Source organism: Gorilla gorilla, chromosome 5 (assembly GCF_029281585.2).
Source record: "Gorilla gorilla gorilla isolate KB3781 chromosome 5, NHGRI_mGorGor1-v2.1_pri, whole genome shotgun sequence".
NCBI classification, from domain to species: domain Eukaryota; kingdom Metazoa; phylum Chordata; class Mammalia; order Primates; family Hominidae; genus Gorilla; species Gorilla gorilla.
Window position 1 is genome coordinate 28698590 of NC_073229.2, and position 19798 is coordinate 28718387.

The following is a 19798-nucleotide window of genomic DNA, read 5'->3' on the forward strand; positions in this document are numbered from 1 at the left end:
AGGCCTTTTAGATGCCAATTCAGTCAGCCAAGAAGGAAGGATTAGGGTCTAAGAAAACAACAGAAGGCCCTCCTGCCCTGTAGCTCATCTGTCCTAGATGTGCTATTCTTAACAGACCTCTGATCTGGGACTCCAATGCAGATCCTAGATCCTTATTTTTAACTTGGGGAAAAAGTGTAAAGGTATGAAAAAGTACAGAATAATAAAATAGACATCACTTATGAATGTTAAAATTGTGTCATATTTGCTTCAAATCTTTTTTTTGTTTGTTTGTTTTTTTGTTGAGATGGAGTCTCGCTCTGTCACCCAGGCTGAAGTGCAGTGGCTTGATCTCGGCTCACTGCAAGCTCTGCCTCCTGGGTTCACGCCATTCTCCCGCCTCAGCCTCCTGAGTAGCTGGGAATACAGGCGCCCGACACCACGCCCGGCTAATTTTTTTGTATTTTTAGTAGAGATGGGGTTTCACTGTGTTAGCCAGAATGGTCTCGATCTCCTGACCTTGTGATCTGCCCGTCTCAGCCTCCCAAAGTCTGGGATTACATGCGTGAGCCACCGTGCCCGGCCATTCAAATCTTTTTAAACTAATTTAAATAAATATGTACTGGGCACTGAGAAATGAAACACAACTGATAAAGTTCTCACTCCCTTTGTACATCTTCCCAATCCTGTGTCCCCTGTTCATTCATCGGATATAACTGCTGTAATCAACTTGATGTCAAGCCTTCCAGTCCATGGTTTTATATATTTACATGCAGATATTCACAAGCAAAAATAGTTTTGTACGTTTTAAGGATTTATATGCACTATAACGTAGCACACTTATCTTTCTGCAGCTTGTTCTGTCATTCAACTTTTTTTTTTTTGAGATCTATTCATGTTGACACGGCAGCTCTGGTTCATTCACTGTAACTGTTGTATAGTATTCCATCTTATGAATATTCCATATTGTCATTTATCCACTTCCTTACTAATGGATATATTCGGTTATTTCCAATTTTTCTGCTATTACAAAAAATGCTGCTTTATACAAATCTCCTTATGTTTATTAATGAGAATTTCTTTGGGAATAAATCTCTGTGGAATTGCTACATTGGGGAATACATTTTTATTTGAAAACTACCACAAAGCTCTAAAAATGTATGGAACTTGCTACTGTCAGAATTGTTAAATTTTGCCAAGTTCATAAGTCTGACATGGTTTTAATTTGCAATTCCTTATTACTACTGAAGTTGCGTATGTCTTTAAATATTTATTGGCTATGCAGGTTTCCTCTTCAGTGAGCTGCCATTAAATCACCTTTACCCATGTCTCTAATGGATGGCTTGTCTTCTGTTTATTGATTTATAAGGGTCATTTACACATTCCTAGTGCTAATCTTTTGTTATATACACTGCAAATAACTTCTCCTCCTTTAAAAAGAAAAAATCTGTAGGTGTCTTCTGTCATCTCAAAATTTTCAAACTCTGATGTGGTCAAAGGTCACTTTTTATGGTTTGTGTTTAATTTTGCTTAACAAATTATTCCTGCCATAACCTCTATTTTCTAACAGTTCCAAAGCTCAATTTTTCTTTAGGTTTTTAAATGATCTCAATTTATTTTTGCATATTGTTATCAGGTAGAGATCTAATTTTATTTTGTCCCATATGAAAGTCCATTTGTCCCAACATCATTCCTCAAACAGTCCTTTCCACACTCATTTGTAGTGCTACTCCTCTCTTATAGCAAGTTCCCATATCTGCACCAGACTTTCTCTTTTGGCCTCACTAATCTGGTTGTCTATTCCAAACTTTCTGCATCACTACAGCAAACCACAGATGTTTTCCTCTTGTACGTATCAATGAACTAAAAGTCAAAGACTTGGGCTCAGGTTTCCGTCGGCTACAGACATGTAGAGAAGTTACTTTTTCTGTGCTTCAGTTTTGTCATCCATATCATGTAGAGTTTATTCTATTTTTCCACCTGGCTCCTGCGCAAGGTTAAGGTCTTACCTATGAAAGAACTTCAAGGCCATAAGAAAAGTTGTTCCATCATATTATTAAATAGCAGAACATATTCTCCTAATGGCTGACAAAATTAATTTTCACATCTTTTTACACAATTTGGATAAATGTTTCCTATACAAAAAAAAAAAAAAAAGAAATGTAGTGGAGACTAGGATAGGGCCTCTATAGGGTCACATAAATTTAAGTTTAATCCTTAGCTTTTTCTACTCTGTGTACTAAACCATGGACAAATCCTGGAAATTTAGTTGCACATGCCACATATTTTCCAATGGAAAAAGGATAATCAAATATTCCTCAAACAATTACAAAATACAGTCATCCTCTGTATGCATGAATTCTGCATCCGTGGATTCAGCCAATCACTTACTAGTTTATGACTCTGAAGGAAATAATCTCTCTCAGTCTCAGTTTCTTCAAACATGGGAAAGTGACTTTACATGCCTGTTCATTTATCAGACAAGTATTATTTGAGCATCTACTGTCTGCAGGTACCTTTCTAGTGCTGAAGTTACAGCAATAAAGAAGTTCTTGCCCTTACAGAGTTTATATTGCAGTAAGGGAGACGGATAATACACAAGTAAACAAAGATAAACAAGTAACTAATAACATGCAACTAAGACAATGCCCTGAAAGTGTTCTATAAATGGAAACATACTAACATATGGTATTCTAACTTACTATCATTAGGAATGTGGTAGAAAGTTCCTCTGGAGTTGATCACAAATTAGAGGTGTAATTATTTTATTTGAAATAAGCTGGTAGGGAATCAAGCCATACCAGAGACCCAGAAACTTCATTCCATTTGGTTCCAAGTACTCCTCTAGCCTTTTCTTCGACCAGTCCCTTACACAGTAAACTTCATTCCAGCCAGGCTGGTCTATTTACTGCCCCTAAATGTCTACCTATCTTACCCCCTTCTAACATTCTCCCCTCCTAGATGACACAAAGTCTATTCTCCACTTATTTAGGTTTTTTACTCCTACACTATTTAAGTGTATTAAGTCTAGGCAATTTTCACTATTTCCAAACTGACCGAGAAAAAGTTAAAAAAGAAGTTATGTGCATATATGCATTCTTTTCCTCATTATTTCCAACACAATACACGAATCCAATACACTTAAGAGTTTCTGATGTATTTAGGATTTTCATAACTGAAATAATGAGAATGCAGTGTGTACGACAGAGGATGAAAGATATATTTTCTTGAGGGTAAGTTTTTAGGGGTTAAGGCTTTAGATTAAGCACTGTTGAGGAGCTCAAGACAGGCAATTTGATGTAGGTGGTTGGGCAAATAGCTAAGGTTTAATCTGATTATGTGGAGCTCTTAAGATTTTCTAAAGTTGTGTTTCAAATCAATGAAACAATTTTCAAAAAACATTCAGTTTTATGAGTGCATAAGTGAGAACCACTCAATAAGAAAAGTTGTTTTGAAAAAAGCATATAGTTAAGATTTTCAATTTTCACTGATTACTCTAATAAAACTCATGTAACCCGAAGAGGAAGAAACAAAAATCAGAGAATAAAACCTTTATCACTTTTTTTATCCTCCCCAGAAGAAAAATCCTTAATGTTGAAACTAAAATCCATCATGACAGGAATATGAGAATTTTTAAAAATGTAAATTCATGTGGACTAATCAAGATTGTTTTATAAAAATCTCTATTCCAGGCATAGAGAAAAAAGTTAGGATTGTAAAGATAAACATGATTAAGTTTCTGTGGGTAGCAGCCACCAGTTTTGAGTGTTTACTATCAGGGAATCTTCACTATGTGTGAGTATACATATTTTAGCCATGAGGATACTGATATTCAAATGACTAAACAATTAGTAAGAAGTGGAGGAGGGAACTGAATCCAGGAGTGTTAAAGAGAGAATTTTTTCAGAAGCTGGCAATATGAAAATAAGTGGAAAGAAGTGACATATTAGTTCAGCCCCTTTATAACCTCCCCATCCAGTCTCTCCCAGCCCTGTATATTATGAAAATAAGATTAAACTTCCTAAATGATATTTCATCATTTGACTCCTCATTTCAAAAGCCTAATTGTTTTCTATTACCTACAAAATCTAGAAGAAACTTCTTAGCCTCAAATTCAAGACTCTTTAAAATCTGACTTCTCTCTCCTAGCATAAATCCCATTATCCTGTTGGTCCACAATCTTCACACATTTAAAAAACACTTACTGCCGGGCGTGGTGGCTCATGCCTGTAATCCCAGCACTTTGGGAGGCCGAGGTGGGTGGATCACTTGAGGTCTGGAGTTGGACACCAGCCTGGCCAACATGGTGAAACCCCATCTCTACTAAAAATATAAAAATTAGCTGGGCATGGAGGCACACACTTGTATTCCCAGCTACTATGGAGGCTGAGGCAGGAGAATCACTCAAACTCAGGAGGCAGAGGTTGCAGTGAGCTGAGATTGCGCCACTGCACTCCAGCCTGGGTGACAGAATGAGACTTTTTCTCAATAAATAAATAAATAAATAAATAAATAAATAACAAAAAGCACTTATTAGGGCTAAATGTGGTGGCTCAGGCCTGTAATCCCAGCACTTTGGGAGGCCGAGGCGGGCAGATCACCTGAGGTCCGGAGTTCGAAACCAACCTGGCCAACATGGTGAAACCCAGTCTCTACCAAAAATACAAAAATTAGCCAAGCGTGGTGGCATGCGCCTGTAATCCCAGCTACTCTGGAGGCTGAGGCAGGAGAATTACTTGAATCCAGGAGATGGAGGTTGCAGTGAGCCGAAATCACACCACTGCACTCTAGCCTGGGTGACAAAGCAAGACTCTGTCTCTAAATAAATAAATAAATAAATAAATAAAATAATAATTAAAAACACTTACTGAGCACCTAATCTGTGCTAGGCTCTGTGAAAACAGCCTTGTCCATAAATTGCTCAGAGTATAGTGTTCCATAAATATATTTGTGTTACTACTTTCTGGGGCCTTCACCCAGTTATTTCTCCTAAATAGACTGTTCTGTTCTATCCTATATTCCTTCCTTCCCTACATACCAAAATCCAACCCCTTCATGAAACATACACAAAACGATTTTGCTAGAAGTTCTTCCCATTCATTTGGACCCCTAGAGCGTAAGATTTCAAATTTGTGTGCACTTGATTGTTGGTATACAGATCCCTAGGCCCCTCCTCAGAGATTCTCATTCTGTAGGTCTGACTTCACGTAGCCTAGGAATGTGCATTTAAACATATCTGTCAGATTCCTAGGTCCATGCTCCTTCTATCCATCCTTTCACACAATCAGTTTCATCATTTTCTCCTCTCACTGAATTGACTGCTGAGTACTGTTGTGTCACACATAGTCTTGATCTCAGCTTTATTAATCCCGGTGATGTTGGCTCTTTAGCTACCAGCCACCTCTTGGTCCTGAACACATTCTTGCCATGATAAAGAATAAAAGTTACCTACGCTGTAGGGTCTAGATTTTTTTTGTCATAATATTACTAGTCGCATTATTAGACTAAGTCTTTCTATTGGATGGAATAGCACATGGACACGGAGGCACATTTACTGGACTGAGTGGTCCAAACACTGCTGACTTGTGAAGTATGCTTGCACTGGAAGAGACAAAGGAATCTCTTTTTGTACTACAGATTTCATGAAGCAGGGGCTGTCTTTTATATTTAAATTGACAGTGCTTACACACTGCCTCTAATTGAGCAGTACTGAGCACGTGCTGAATGAATGAACAATGAGTGTATCTAATCAAAAAAATGACTGAGGCAACGTATTTGCATGTCTCCTTGAGAGCAATTTTAAAGAATATGTATTCAACGTAGAGAGCATATTTCTTTCCTTCAAAAGGAGAACAAATGCAAAATATTAATTCCAAAGTTTACACTAAGGACTTAAGACTGTTACAGACATATGTTCTGTCTTACACGAAGCAAGTACTGATAAGATTAGTGTTACAAAATGTATTAAAATAGGGTGTTTCTGCTTACTTTTAAAATTGTAAACAGAAAGTGATTTATGAGATAGTAAACCTAATTTACAAAAGGAACATGATAGCATTTTAGTAGAAGTGTCAGGACTTTAAAAGGTTTGATGTCATAATCCTGCTATTTTTTAACAGAGAAACATGGCTTCCAAAATATAGTGAAGCCAGTGTGGTTGCTTTGTATTCATGAGTTTGATGCAGACTTCAGGCAGTAAATCTCAAAATGACTTGTGATGTATGCCATTTTTTTTAGGAGTCTGAATACAGAAAAGGCCAGAGGAAAGGGGGCATTCTCTTCCTTACAAAGGAATAACAATTCCCAGGGCTTTGGAGACTGAGATGTGAAATAGCCCACATGTACCATTTCGACTGCGTTGCCCCGGAGGAAAGCACAGCCAACTGAGTATTTTTCTGACATCCCAAAGCACCCTCTTCAGCATAAATTCATCACTGACATTAGAACAGTCATGAAATCTGCATTTCCAAAAGTCAAAGAAGCTACAGATCCAAGAGAATGTCTTCCCTGTAACAATTTCAGGAAAGCTTCTAGAATGGGAGCAGAAAGGATCAAGGTATTGGCTTCCTGTTTGTCCCAGCATGCCTTGGAGAACACTCTGCATAGACCTTCCAGAGACAAAATAGAACATCAGTTGTTCAGAACTGAATTTTCAGGAAAATTGAAAATAGCCTAATTTTACTTTTGCTTTATGGACATATTCTGTTTTCTTCTTTCAAAGCATGAGTTAATTTTTTTTTTTTTTTTGAGGAGGGAGAGAGATGGAGAGAAGGATAGAGAGAAGAAGAGGGGAAGAGAGATGGGGAGAGAGAGACAGAGGAGGCACAGAGGGAGAGAGAGACAGAGGAAGAGAGGCAGAGAGGAAAAGAGACAGAGAGGCAGAGAGGGAAAGAGACAGAAAGGCAGAGAGGGAAAGAGACAGAGAGGTAGAGAGGGAAAGAGGCAGAGAAGGAGAGAGACAGAGAGGGAGAGAGAGACAGAGAGGCAGAGAGGGAAAGAGACAAGAGAGGCAGAGAGGGAAAGAGAGAGGCAGAGAGGGAAAGAGACAGGCAGAGAAGGAGAGAGGCAGAGAGGGAGAGAAGGAGAGAGACAGAGGAGGCAGAGAGGGAGAGAGAGACGGCATGAGTTAACTTTTAATCTAACTCCTCAGTGTAATGGTCAATAAGCTCTTTGACCCTGCCAAAGAAAAAAAAGGCTCCTCCCGATTGTCATAATGCATGTTAAACTCCAAGATCTCATTAACCAAATTCTGCTTAGTCACGTGGAAAATTCAACAGATTTAAATCTTTAAAGTATTGGAAATAAAACCAAATAGTAAATACTCATATATGATATCAAAATTTTTGTGTAAAGCTACTGCTGTTCTGATTAATGTTTGAATACTACACTCGTTCTACTAAAAAAAAAAAAAGTGATGGCCTTGCTTCTCTTGAAAATTACTATTATAAGGGAGCACTGTACCAGCCATATGCTCAGTACTGCTCATTTATAGGCAGTGAGCCCTCAAGTCACTCAGGCCACTCAATGTTCTTCTATGTCTGTGTACCATTTTATCCAAAAGAAAGCTTTGTTCCCCTTAAATTATATTAGTCAGTGGATTAAGTTTGATAAGTACATATGGATGTTGTTCACAATCACCTCCATTTCAAATATTTTCCTTTGCAGGTTCCATTTTCTGTATATATGAAATGAAACTTAAGACTTTATATATTTAATATGTTTAAGTGTATATATGCAATATATGTATATATCCATATCTATCTATCTATCCATCCCTGTAATTTATGGGAAAGAAACTACATGGGGAAGTCACTCTGATTTTTCCATTTTCATATATAATAATGGGGAAAAGTACTACTGCCTTTCCCAAAGGCTAAGGCTATATGGAATAGCAGAAGAGGTGGTTATTTTGGAATTAGAACATTTAGAGCTGGTTTTGCTACCTCTAGTATGTGACCTTGGGCAAATCATTTATCTTCTTTGAAACTGTAAAGTAGGTATGTTGCTACAGGACTTGCCTCTCACAAAAGTTTTTTTGTGAGGCTTCAGAAAGAGTTAAGGTGGATTAAAATGCATTGAAAAACATTCAACTGATTAATAAATGTAAAATAGTATTATTATACAGTACTTGAAGCATATTTAAGTTATGCTAACTAAAAGCCACACATATATGTAAAGTAAAAATAATTATTTATTCAGCATGGTGTGCGCCTATAGTCCCAGCTACTCGGGAGGCTGAGGCAGGAGAATCGCTTGAACCCTGGAGTCAGAGGTTGCAGTGAGCCAAGATTGTGCTACTGCACTCCAGCCTGGCGACAGGGCAAGACTCCAGCTCAAAAATAAATAAATAAATAAAAATAAAAATAAAATTACTCAGCAAATCCATATATCATAGCTTTGTTTATATTTTAAGATAATCATTTTTAATTTCAGCAAGAACTTAATGCTATAAGTATAGATTTGTATAAAAATAAGAACATAATCTATAGATTATAAAATATAATTATAGAAATACATATGCATTTTAATTTCATTAAAAACTTATGATGAAATATGGATTAAATTATTTAAAAATGACATAACCTGGCCCTTTCCACAAATATGACTATGAAGTGTAAATATGCTGTAGGAATACATATTATCATTTACTAAAAGGTTACACAGGCAGATGTTGTATTGATGAAGCAGCTGTATTACTGAAACATGCCCAAACTGAATTGTGATAATTAAATAATTTTAAATTTATCGAGAGATTAATGATTAAATGGTTCCAAGTGCTATGTAAATTAGCAAACTGCTAGTTTTAAGTGCTGTGGAAAAAAAAATAAAGCAGTGTAAGAGGATCAGGTGTGGTACATATCCAACTGTGTGTGTGAATATGGTGTGTGATATATGGTAACGCAGGTTCCAGTTTTAGTAGAGTGGTTAGGGTAGGTCTAATCATGAAAGTATTAAGCAGACAGACATAAAGCTCTCTGGGGGAAAGATGTATACAGCCAAAGGGCAGCCAATGTAAAGATGCTGAGGCCCCATTTGATTCTAACAAAACAATCTTGTGACAGAGATAATACACCATTTAGCAAGTGAGTAAACAGTGTCTCAGAGCAACTTAAGCAAGGGAATGGAGCTGGTAAATAATAAAGCTAGGGCTAGAACCCAGGTTTCTTAACTCTTGGTCCAGTGCCTTTCTTTTGTTTTCTCCCTCTGTTCACCAGGCACAGAGGAAGGTGCCCTGTTTCTTAGAAAGCACTGCATAAACATCAAGTTTCATTGCTATTGTGGTGGTGGTGGTGATTGTGATTATTAATCAGTTCCATGATATTTCTTTGTTACTATTTTTTAATTTATGCATCATAGTTGTACATATTCCCAGGGTACATGTGATGTTTTGGTACATGTATACAATGTAATGATCAAGTTAGGGTAACTGGAATATCTAGCACTTCAAACATTTATCTTTTCTTATGTTAGAAATATTACAATTCTCATCTAGCTATTTTGAAACATAAAATAAATTGTCATATAATTTCTCTACTGTACTACAGACTACTAGAATCGATTCCCTCTGATATTTCCTGAAAGGAAAATAAAACTCAAAGAATGATTTCATCTTCCCTTCCCCTAGCTTATTTTTCTCCTTTATCTGTGCTTCTTTTCTTGAATGGATCATTTTACTATCAGACTATCTGTGAAAGTAATTATACTTCTCTGGATATTTGACAAAGGAAAGGTATTAAGGGTAGGAATAACCTATAAAATAGAAACCATTTCTGACAACATGAAAAAGGGCTGAGGAAGGAATGGAGAGAATGTGGAGCCCAGTGATTCAGCGAGAGATATACATTTTCCAAGAGACAGTAAGTAAAAAAGTTAAAACAAAGAGCCTACAAAAGAGGAGATCTGTAGAAAAGGCAAAAATGGTGGAAAGGGGGCTCAAGGGGCGGAGGAAAGAGATTTTGAAATATTTTCAAGTAAAAATGTGAGAATATTAGACAACAAACAATATAAAATAAAAAAGAGAGTAAGAATCAGATTTCAGACACAGTAGACTGAAGAGCTGGTGGAATTACTAACAGCAAAAGGGAACAGAGAAGAGAGTCTGAAAGATGAGTAGCTTTCTTTTTGTAATGCTAGGTTTAAGGTGGCAGTGAGGTTCTCACTAGTGGAAACGGTGTAAGAGCTTTAAGAGGTAAACTTGGAAGTTGTGTACAATCTAGAGCTCTTTGTCCAATACGGTAGCCTCTAACCACAGGTGGCCACTGAGCCGCTGAAATACGGCTAGCCTGAACTGAGATGCGCTCTAAGCATAAAATACACACTAGATTTTGAAGATTTTCTATGAAAAAAAACAATAGAAAAATCTTTTTCTGCATTGATTACATGTTGAAATATTTGCATGGATTGGGTTAAATAACATTATTAAAACAAATTTCACTTGTCTCTGTACTTTTTAAATGTGATTAGTAGAAAACTGAAAATTACATATGCGATTTATGTTATATTTCTATTGGACAGCAATATTAGTCGTATATTAAGACCACAAAAGGGACAGAGACATCATTCTGAAGTGTCTCAACTAAAATAGATATGGGAGAAAAAAGAACACACATCATTATAATAGTTGATATTTACTAAGCACTCCAAGCACTGTTTTAGACACATAAAGGGCACCATCATATTTGTTCCTCCCGAAAACCTTATGAAATATTATCATCTTTTACAGGATAAAATACTGAAGCCCAAGGTCACACAGTTAAATGCTGGTGTCAGGATTCAAGCCCACGAATGACCTCAGATCTCAGGTTCTAAACTGTCACATAAATTTCAGAACAAGTTATGCTCTCCAATTATTAAATGGTTAGATTTTAAATGTCATATTTAAATTAACTATTTATTAGAATTGTTCATTGTCAAAGTCAGTTATGTCCCAATTCAGTTAAGAAGAAAAGCTACAAATGCGTGAATCTGTAACTGTAGAATTACTATGAGCTACTGATGCTGGCGTATTTTCACCACATTGGGCCATTAAAGAAGTTTCTGGTGCAACTTCTTTCCCCTTATCAATGTCTACTCCCAGAAATGCAAACCTGTCAAGTTAGATGGTACATAACCAGCTGTCCAACCCAGACGATCATCCACCTAACCCTGAATAGCAGGGCCCTGTTTTCTGAACATAACTAGATACATAATATCTACTTGACACATTTTCAACATTCTCTTTCGGAACATGAAAGCACCTGAACCTCCCAAACTGACTAAAACGTTTTGAAGGAAACTAGATTAAATGGAACCCTTGTTGAAGAACCAAAAATTAGGCTTACCCAACTGGATACTTTAAAAATTGATTTTTTACTCCTTGAAAATGCTATACGTTCGAAGAATCGAAAGAGAAAAAGGCTGGATACTTTGGAATCCTAGGAATCCTAACAGTAAAATATCCTACAAATATAAACTTAAGTCAATAAGGTATCTTTCATTCATCTTTGGTTGGTTCATTGGTTTTAATATCAAAGACAAACTTATATTTCTTTCCTTTTTACCTTTAATTTCTACTACCTACCTGGGAAAGATGGTAACCACAGAACTGCCGAACTTACATAGTCATAGCTATAATTACATAATTTTCAAAAACTTACTCATGTAAATTTTATTAAACAATTTGTTTCCAATTAATACATTTCTCCAGACTAATTTTTAAAAAACCACTGCCATAAATCCACATTATAGAAATAGAAAAACAAAAGGAAATTTGAAAGAAAAAATATTTATTTTGGAATAATAAGACTAACTAGCAGAGATATCTTACAAGACAGTTCATACTGGACATGTATTGAAAAGGGTGTCTCTCTGAACTGACCCACTAAGTTATTTATAAATTCAACCCCCTAACTTTCCTACTCCCTGCCCATTTTTTTTTTTAAAGTAATACGATTTCAGCCGGGCATGGTGGCTCATGCCTTGTAATTCCAGCACTTTGGGAAGCCAAGGTGGGTGTTGATCACTTGAGGTCAGGAGTTAAGAGACCAAACTGGACAACATGGTGAAACTCTGTCTCTACCAAAAATACACAGATTGGCCTGGTGTGGTGACGTGCACCTGTAATCCCAGCTACTCAGGAGGCTGAGGCACGAGAATCACTTGAGCCCAGGAGGTGGAGGTTGCAGTGAGCCAAGATTGCATCACTGCATGCCAGCCTGGGTGACAGAGTGAGACCCTGCCACAAAAAAACAAAGAAGAAAAAAGTAATACAATTTGGATTTGGGTATTAAAAAAAAAATTCCTCTGAAGACCCACAGTTTCTGAGAAATACTTATCTAAACAGGAAGCATCACACTTGGGCAGGATAAAGCTTTCAAGAGCTTGCCCTTGATTTTAGCTCTTTTAGGTTAACATTCCCATGACTTTTCCATTCAGCTAAAGAGATTTCCTTGGACTTATTCCCTTACTCACTACAATTCCTACCTATCCTTTAGGACAAAGCTTCAGAGCCCAAAAGGAGAGCCAGTTGGTCCGAAAAATGCTTTGTCCACTCTGATGCCAAGGTGCAAAGAGCATGAAGCGACAGACCAGGCATAAGAGATAGCCGCCTAGACTCGTCATTGAAGGCTGCCAAAATCGGGTCCCTCCTGTTGGGAGTATCTCCCTCCTCCCAAACTTCACTTGAGACTCTCATCATTACAAATGTCAACTGCATAATCTTTGCAGTTACTCCCCACCTGTGCATTAACTTAAAGCAGCTTGCTTTATTGGGTTAATTCAGAAGAGTTATCAAGTACCTACTGTGCGCCAGGCACTGCTGTAGGTACTAGAAATCTAGCAAGCAATGAACGAAATGACAAAAATCTGTGTCTTCCTGAAACCTATATTCTGGTAGAGGAGACGTTCAAGAAACAAGCTAAAGAAACAAAATATGCAGTACGCTAACTAATACATGCTCAAGAGAAGACAAATGAAGCAGGCAAAGGGAATATACACTGTGGTGGGCGGGGTAGGAAAGGTTGGAATTTTAAGATTAAGTGGTCACACATAATCAGGCAGATGGTACGTGCCTAAAAGGGTAGCCAGAGCAAAATCAGATGGAGTGGGGAAGAGAAAGGAAGTGCGCTTATTTTAACAAGCGCTGAAGTGGAGAGAAAACCCTACGGGAAGGGGGTGAGGCAAACACTGAATATGCACCACTGAAGACAAACGCGGATTTCACATTTTGCCTAAAGACCAGTCCCTTGAGGATGGCACAACAGATGTTCTCCCTTTGTAACCAAAGAACCAGGCTCTACTGCTAAAACTGTCAGGCAGTTCATCGGACACGGGTGAACACACACACACACACACAGTTCATCGGACACGGGTGAACACACACACACACACAGAGCTTACTGCCGAGGAGAAAGAAGCGTTACTAATCACACACACACACACACACACACACACACACACACACACACACACACACACAGCTTACTGCCGAGGAGAAAGAAGCGTTACTAATCACACACACACACACACACACACACACACACACAGAGCTTACTGCCGAGGAGAAAGAAGCGTTACTAATCCAGAGTGGAGGACTCGCCTGGGAAACCGGGCAGAGAGAGGAGTTGTCGGAAAGAACACACCAGAAGCCCCTCCGAGCCCAGACACTGATAGAAACCCAGCCCCTTCCCAAGCCAATCTGCAAACCCAGGAGGCACCCACGAGCGCACAGACACACCCCCGGGGTGCAGGCGCGGTGAAGGGAGGAGAGCGGCAAGAGCTTGACCGTTAGGGCCCGAACCCCAGAACTCCCGAGGCAGGGTGTGTGCCGCGCGCGGAAAACGCCGTTCTCCGCTCCAGGCGTCGGCGGGCGGTGGCGAGAGCAGGTTCGGGGGGCCGGAGGGTCGGAGGGTGGGCTGCGCGCGGGAATGGCCGCCGCGAAGGAGGGGCGGCTTCCTCGGGCATCCCGGGCGCCCGGCCCCGTGCATGCAACAGGGGACTGGGCGCGAGCGGGCGCCTCGAGGTGCCGGGGCGGGACCGGGGAGAGGGGACCGAGACAAAGTTCCCGAGACCCGCGGGCCTCGGGCCGACCCGCGCGCCCCCGGCCCAAACGCTCAGCACCCGCTCCCCAGGCCCGCGCGGACCCGGCCCCTCCGAGGGTAGCGGGTTCCAGCGGCGAACCCGCAGCGCCCGCGCCGTCGCCCGCTCGGCCCTTTCCCGCCCGGTGCGTGGGTCCAGGAGAGAAAGAAAGCGCGGCGGTGTCGGTGGCGGCGCGCGGCCCCACTCACCATGATCCGCAGCGGCTGTGGCGCGGCGACCCGGGCGGGCGGCGATGCGCTGTCCAGGGTAGCCGGGTCCCTCTGCCCGGCGCTATCTCGGCGCCCGCGCCGGTTACCCCCACCCACACCCACGCCCGGCGCGCGCACGCCCGCCCGCCCGCGCCTCCCCGCCCCCTCGAGCTCGCGCTGCCGCGGCCGCGCGGCGCTCCGAGCCTCGGGGCCGTTTCGTCCCTGCCCCCTCTCCCACAGGGGCCTCGCCGGCCGCCGCGCCAGGAGGGCGCGCGGGGGAGGGGCGCAGGGCAAGCGAGGCGGCGCCCCCCGCCCCTGCGGCCTCGCGCGCCCCCTCCTGGGCGACCGACCTCGCCCTCGCGTCTGCGGCGTCCCCTGCCGGCCGGGCGGCGATTTGCAGGTCCAGCCGGCGCCGGTTTCGCGCGGCGGCTCAACGTCCACGGAGCCCCAGGAATATCTACCCGCTGCCCAGATCGGCAGCCGCTGCCGCGGGGAAAAGCAGTATCGTGCAGGGCGGGCACGCTGGTCTTGCTTCCAGTTGGGCTTCGGTGGGTTTGAAGCACACATTAGGGGGAAATGGCTCTGTTCGTGCAGGTTTGCGCAGTCTGGGTTTTTTAGGTTTAGGGGGTTGGGTGGGTTTCTCTGGGGGTGCGGTGGGAAGCGGATCAGTTCGGATAACGGCCCTGAGCAAGAGTCTCTGTCCCCCTCCCGGCCTGACGCGGGGCTTCCAGCGGACACCACCGACGGTGAGTGCACCCTCTTCACTGTAAACAGAACGGTGGCCTCCTAGAGCCTGCGCTTCTAGTTACTTTAGTTGTGTGTGTGGCCCAAATGAAAGACGTCGAAAAAATTGGACTTGCCTGAGTATTACATGAACTTTCTTCCATTTCTCCCTCAAGCATGGGAAGTTGGCGGGCGTAGTGGTTCCCTCCTGTAATCCCAGCACTTTGGGAGGCTGAGGCAGGCGGATCACTTGAGGTCAGGAGTTCGGGACCAGCCTGGGCAACATGGCAAAACCCCGCCTCTTAAATAAAAAATACAAAAATTAGCTAGGTGTGGTGGCCTGCGCCTGTGATCCCAGCCACTCGGGAGGCTGAGGTGAAGGATGGCTTGCGCCCTGGAGGTGGAGGCTGCAGTGAGCCGAGATCACGCCACTGCACTCCAGCCTGGGCGACAGAATGAGACCCTGTCTCAAAAAAAAAAAAAAAAAAAGTTTACCACATGTGAGGCTCATGTGGTAAACATGTTTATTGGGGTTGAGAGCAGCCCGTGTGGCTGTGCACGGAGGTACCTGCACCATACACTTAGCATCCCAAACCTGGGGCGGTGTGGGAGCCCTTGCAGAGTTTTGTGCAGTAGCAGAGTGAGTAACTGTAGGTACCGGGGCTAAATCTTAACTGTCATACAATCACCTAATATATAGTTTCCTAATAGAGAGTTTTTCTTCCTAATATAGAATTTCTGTAGCTGAAGTGGTAAATATTAGGCATATATTTGTTTATAAAAGGCGGATGATTTTATGACCATAAACAGGTTAACCTAGTCTGATAAAAATCTCAGGAGTCAGCTCTGCCACATACTGGGTGTGTGGTATTGGGTTGGTTACCTAAACTGTCTATGCTCCAGTTTCCTGATTTACGAATTTGGGATAAAATAGCACTTAACATTACATGTAGCTGTTAGGGTTAAATTAATATGGGTAAAACTCTAGAAAAATATCTGGTACAAAAGTACTAGTTATTGATTTGTTATCAATTTGATGCATTTGAGAATCAGAAAGTGATATTCTATTTAATGCTGACATATTTTTATAAAAAAGTGTGGCCCAAATCAAAGATACAATTTGATTTCAGCTTCACTTACTTTGTTCACTCAGCAAAGATTTCAGTGCCTACTATGTGCTAGGCATTTTGGTAACAGCTAGGGTTACAGTGATGAAGAAAAACACAGTCCTTGCTGTTAGGAGTTTTTAGAACCTGTGATGATCTATATTATGATATTGAGAGACTTGAAGGAAATTCACACGAATAGTCCCCAAATATTGTTTTTCCTTGGAATGATTTTATTCTTTCTGTTTTACATGTGTTCTTTCTTCTATTTGATATGTGTTATATTTGAAAGCTATAAAAGTAGCTTCCACGTCTTTTGGATATTGAATGATAAAAACTCTGGACCTGAATTTCACTGTATCACTAATCTGATGCAGTATAATGTGAATTCTTAATCTAGATAGTGATTTTTTGACATTATTGTGTATAAGTAGCACCAGAGGGTTTAATACTATACAGGGATACTTGAGATCCATCAAGATGACCTCAGGTACAGACCAAGAATATGAATTTTTTTTTGGTTTTGCTTTGGGTTTAATATTTGCTATCAGTTTCACATTGCGGGAGTATCTACTTCATTCTAGAGGCATCTCTGACCCTGCATAAAGTATAATGGACTCTCTATGGGTCTTGAAGTGGTGAAACCTCCATTTCTAAGGAATATGAATTTTGAACAAGCACCACAAATGATACTGGTGCAGCCAGGCAGTCCATGGACGATATTTTGAGAAACTAAATTCCATTATCCATTCAGGGAAAGCTTTAGTCTATTTTTCTAACAACATGAAGGGAAAAAAAAAAATTTAAGTGACAACCGACCTCCAAGAACCCTGCAGCTGTTGCTTGCAAAAATTGTATCGTTGATGTCATCTAAACCTTGCAAAGCACACCAGGTAAACATGGGGAAGGAATTCTTAAACTTTGAATTATCCCTATACTTCCATATTACCATTTAGCCTGATAATCATTATTTTACCTTTATTCTCTAAAAATACACATCAACCCATAAGGCCAGAAGGAGATCTAAAAAGTCATCTATATCTTATCTGTTTCTTAAAATATTATTTTATGGCTTTCCTTATCACTACAACAAAGGAACAAATGAGACGGCAAATGCCAGAGGGTCTTTTTCCCCACCAATATTTTATTGAATAGAAAAAGGAAGTGGTGGCCAGGTGCGGTGGCTCACGCCTGTAATCCCAGCACTTTGGGAGGCCGAGGCAGGTGGATCACAAGGTCAGGAGTTTGAGACCAGCCTGGCCAACATGGTGAAACCCCGTCTCTACTAAAAATACGAAAATTAGCTGGGCATGGTGGCAGGCACCTGTAATCCCAGCTACTTGGGAGGCTGAGGCAAGAGAATTGTTTGAACCCAGGAGGCGGAGCTTGCAGTGAGCCGAGATAGCGCCACTGCACTCCAGCCTGGGTGACAGGGCAAGACTCCATCTCAAAAATAAATAAATAAATTAATTTTTCTAAAAAAGGAAGTGGTTCTACCTGTATAAACACAGGACTGGAAACATATCTTAACCAGATATAACTGGGAAAGGGTCTTAACTGGGTATAACATGAATTCCCACTTATTTATCAATGGAAAATTTAACATGCCATCACTTACATGATTTTATAATATTTACTTTTGTTGTTCTCTTGTATGGATTACACAAAAGCTGGAATCTGTTTCTTAGCTGTACGGCAAGCCCATATTGAACATGTGTACAATAACATAGACTAATTGTGTGTTAGGTACTTACATGGATGTGGTGCTATATAAAGTGATGATTAGCATAATCTAAGAATCTTAAACCTAAAAATAGAGATCTGACTGATACTCTTTCTCTCCCTCTGTCACATATCGTAGATTTTATAGGTTCAGAAAGTGTGTCTCAGAGGAGTTAGAGAAGACCGATTAATAGATGACAGTGCTAAAGCCTGGATCTCCTGATCCTGGGTGAGTATTCTCATTGTCTCTACTGCCTCTGCAGTGCTAGTCTGCCAGCCCTCATCAAAATTATGAAGTAGGCAAGCTTTGTTTTGGGGGGAGTGTAATATCCTTTTAGTGTGGTTCTCTTCTGAAGCATCCCTTCTTTTGATATACCTAGCATCTTTGTGTTTTATCTTGAGAAAAATACTCACTTACAATGTATTATGACTTTAAATCAGTTTACTACATTTCTTCAAAGTATTTGTACTTTTAGGGTAGTAGTAGAAACAGACTCTGGAAATCACGTCCTTTCCTTGGCCATGGGCTCTGCTTTGTGTTAAGAAAGCTCTGCACCTATATGAGTTTAGAAATGAAAAATAGTAAGATAAAGAGTAAAGATTAAGCCCAAGTGAAGGCACATTGAAAAAACTGAGTTCCCTCCATCAAATTTAGTGCAACTTTCACTTGATATGTTAGGACTAAGGATTTATGACAAAGCAATATATGTATATATTGGTCATTTGATTGGATGTAGTAACAAGGAGACAATCATGACCTTGTATCAATCCAGGTTTAAAATAAAGTTTATGTTAATTCATTTGAAAATATTATGCTGAGTACTATATTCTAGTATAACATTCTAGAGCAGAGGATGGCAAACTACAGTGGCAGGACAAATCCAGCCAGTTGCCTGCTTTTGTAAATAAAGTTTGTATTAGAATACCACTGTGTCCTTATGTTTACGTATTGTCTGTGGGTGCTCTCATGTTAGGACAGCAGAGTTGTGACACAACTGTATGGTCTGCAAGTCCCCACGTAGCTACTATTTGGCCCTTTACCAAAAAAAGTGCCAATTTCTGTAGAACTTGGATGATATTAATATGGTATGGAACAATATAGGTGACTTCCCTTGTTTTATGAAGCTCATATTTCAACGAGAGGAAGAAGACAATAAACAAGTCTAGATAGAGAAATGTCATGAAGAAACAGTATGATGATAGAGTGACTTGGGGGTAGCACTTTATTTTTCTAAGTTTTTGCTTTTTAAGTTTTTTATGTATTTTAATTTTTATATATTTAATGCATACAAGTACAGATTTCTTTTTTAATTATTATTATTATTTTTTATTTTACTTTAAGTTCTGGGATACATGTGCAGAACGTGCAGGTTTGTTAATAGGCATATGTGTGCCATGGTGGTTTGCTGCCCCTTCAACCCGTCATCTAGGTTTTAAGCCCCGCATGCATTAGGTAGGTATTTGTTCTAATGTTCTCCCTTCCATCACCCCCCAACCCCGACAGATTTTGGTGTGTGATTTCTTATATGTATATATTGCATATTGGTGAAGTCTGGGCTTTTAGTGTACCCATCACTAAATAGTATACTACCCGATAGGTAATTTTTCAACCCTCCTACCCCTCCTACTCTCCCACCCTCTGATCTGTTAAAGTCACCAGTGCCATCCACGTTGCTGCAAATCACATGATTTCATTCTCTATGACTGACTGGTATTCCATGGTGTGTGTATGTATGTGCATGTATGTGTACACATTTTCTTAATCTAGTCCTCCACTGATGGACACTTAGGTTGATCCCGTATCTTTGCTATTATGTATAGTGCTATGATGAACATACAAGTGCAGGTATCTTTTTGATATAATTATTTCTTTCCCTTTGGGTATATGCCCAGTAGTGGGATTGAGGGATCAAATAGTAGTTCTATTTTTAGTTCTTTGAGAAATCTCCATACTGTTTTCCATAAAGGCTGTACTAATTTACATTCCTGCCAACAATGTATAAG

General features: G+C 40.4%; 2 protein-coding genes across 6 annotated transcripts in view; one reads left to right on the forward strand and one right to left on the reverse strand.

The window, feature by feature from the left end:
* The window catches only part of ELOVL2 (ELOVL fatty acid elongase 2), a 111672-nt gene extending 97284 nt beyond the window's left edge, over positions 1-14388 (reverse strand). For 2 of the 5 annotated variants that reach the window (XM_063707328.1, XM_063707327.1), the window contains exon 1: positions 14244-14386. In XM_063707328.1, coding sequence (XP_063563398.1) covers positions 14244-14246 — 3 coding nt within the window. In that variant the 5' untranslated portion in view covers positions 14247-14386. Of the gene's footprint in view, positions 1-14243 lie in introns of all 5 variants that reach the window. The other 3 variants (XM_031012491.3, XM_055391300.2, XM_055391301.2) reach the window with 3 other exon arrangements.
* Positions 14245-19798, forward strand: part of LOC109027407 (uncharacterized) — a 34996-nt gene continuing 29442 nt past the window's right edge. The window contains exons 1-2 of the mRNA XM_063707284.1: positions 14245-14989; positions 17934-18023. Of these exons, the coding sequence (XP_063563354.1) occupies positions 14245-14989; positions 17934-17971 (783 nt within the window). The 3' untranslated portion in view covers positions 17972-18023. The remainder of the gene's footprint in view (positions 14990-17933; positions 18024-19798) is intronic.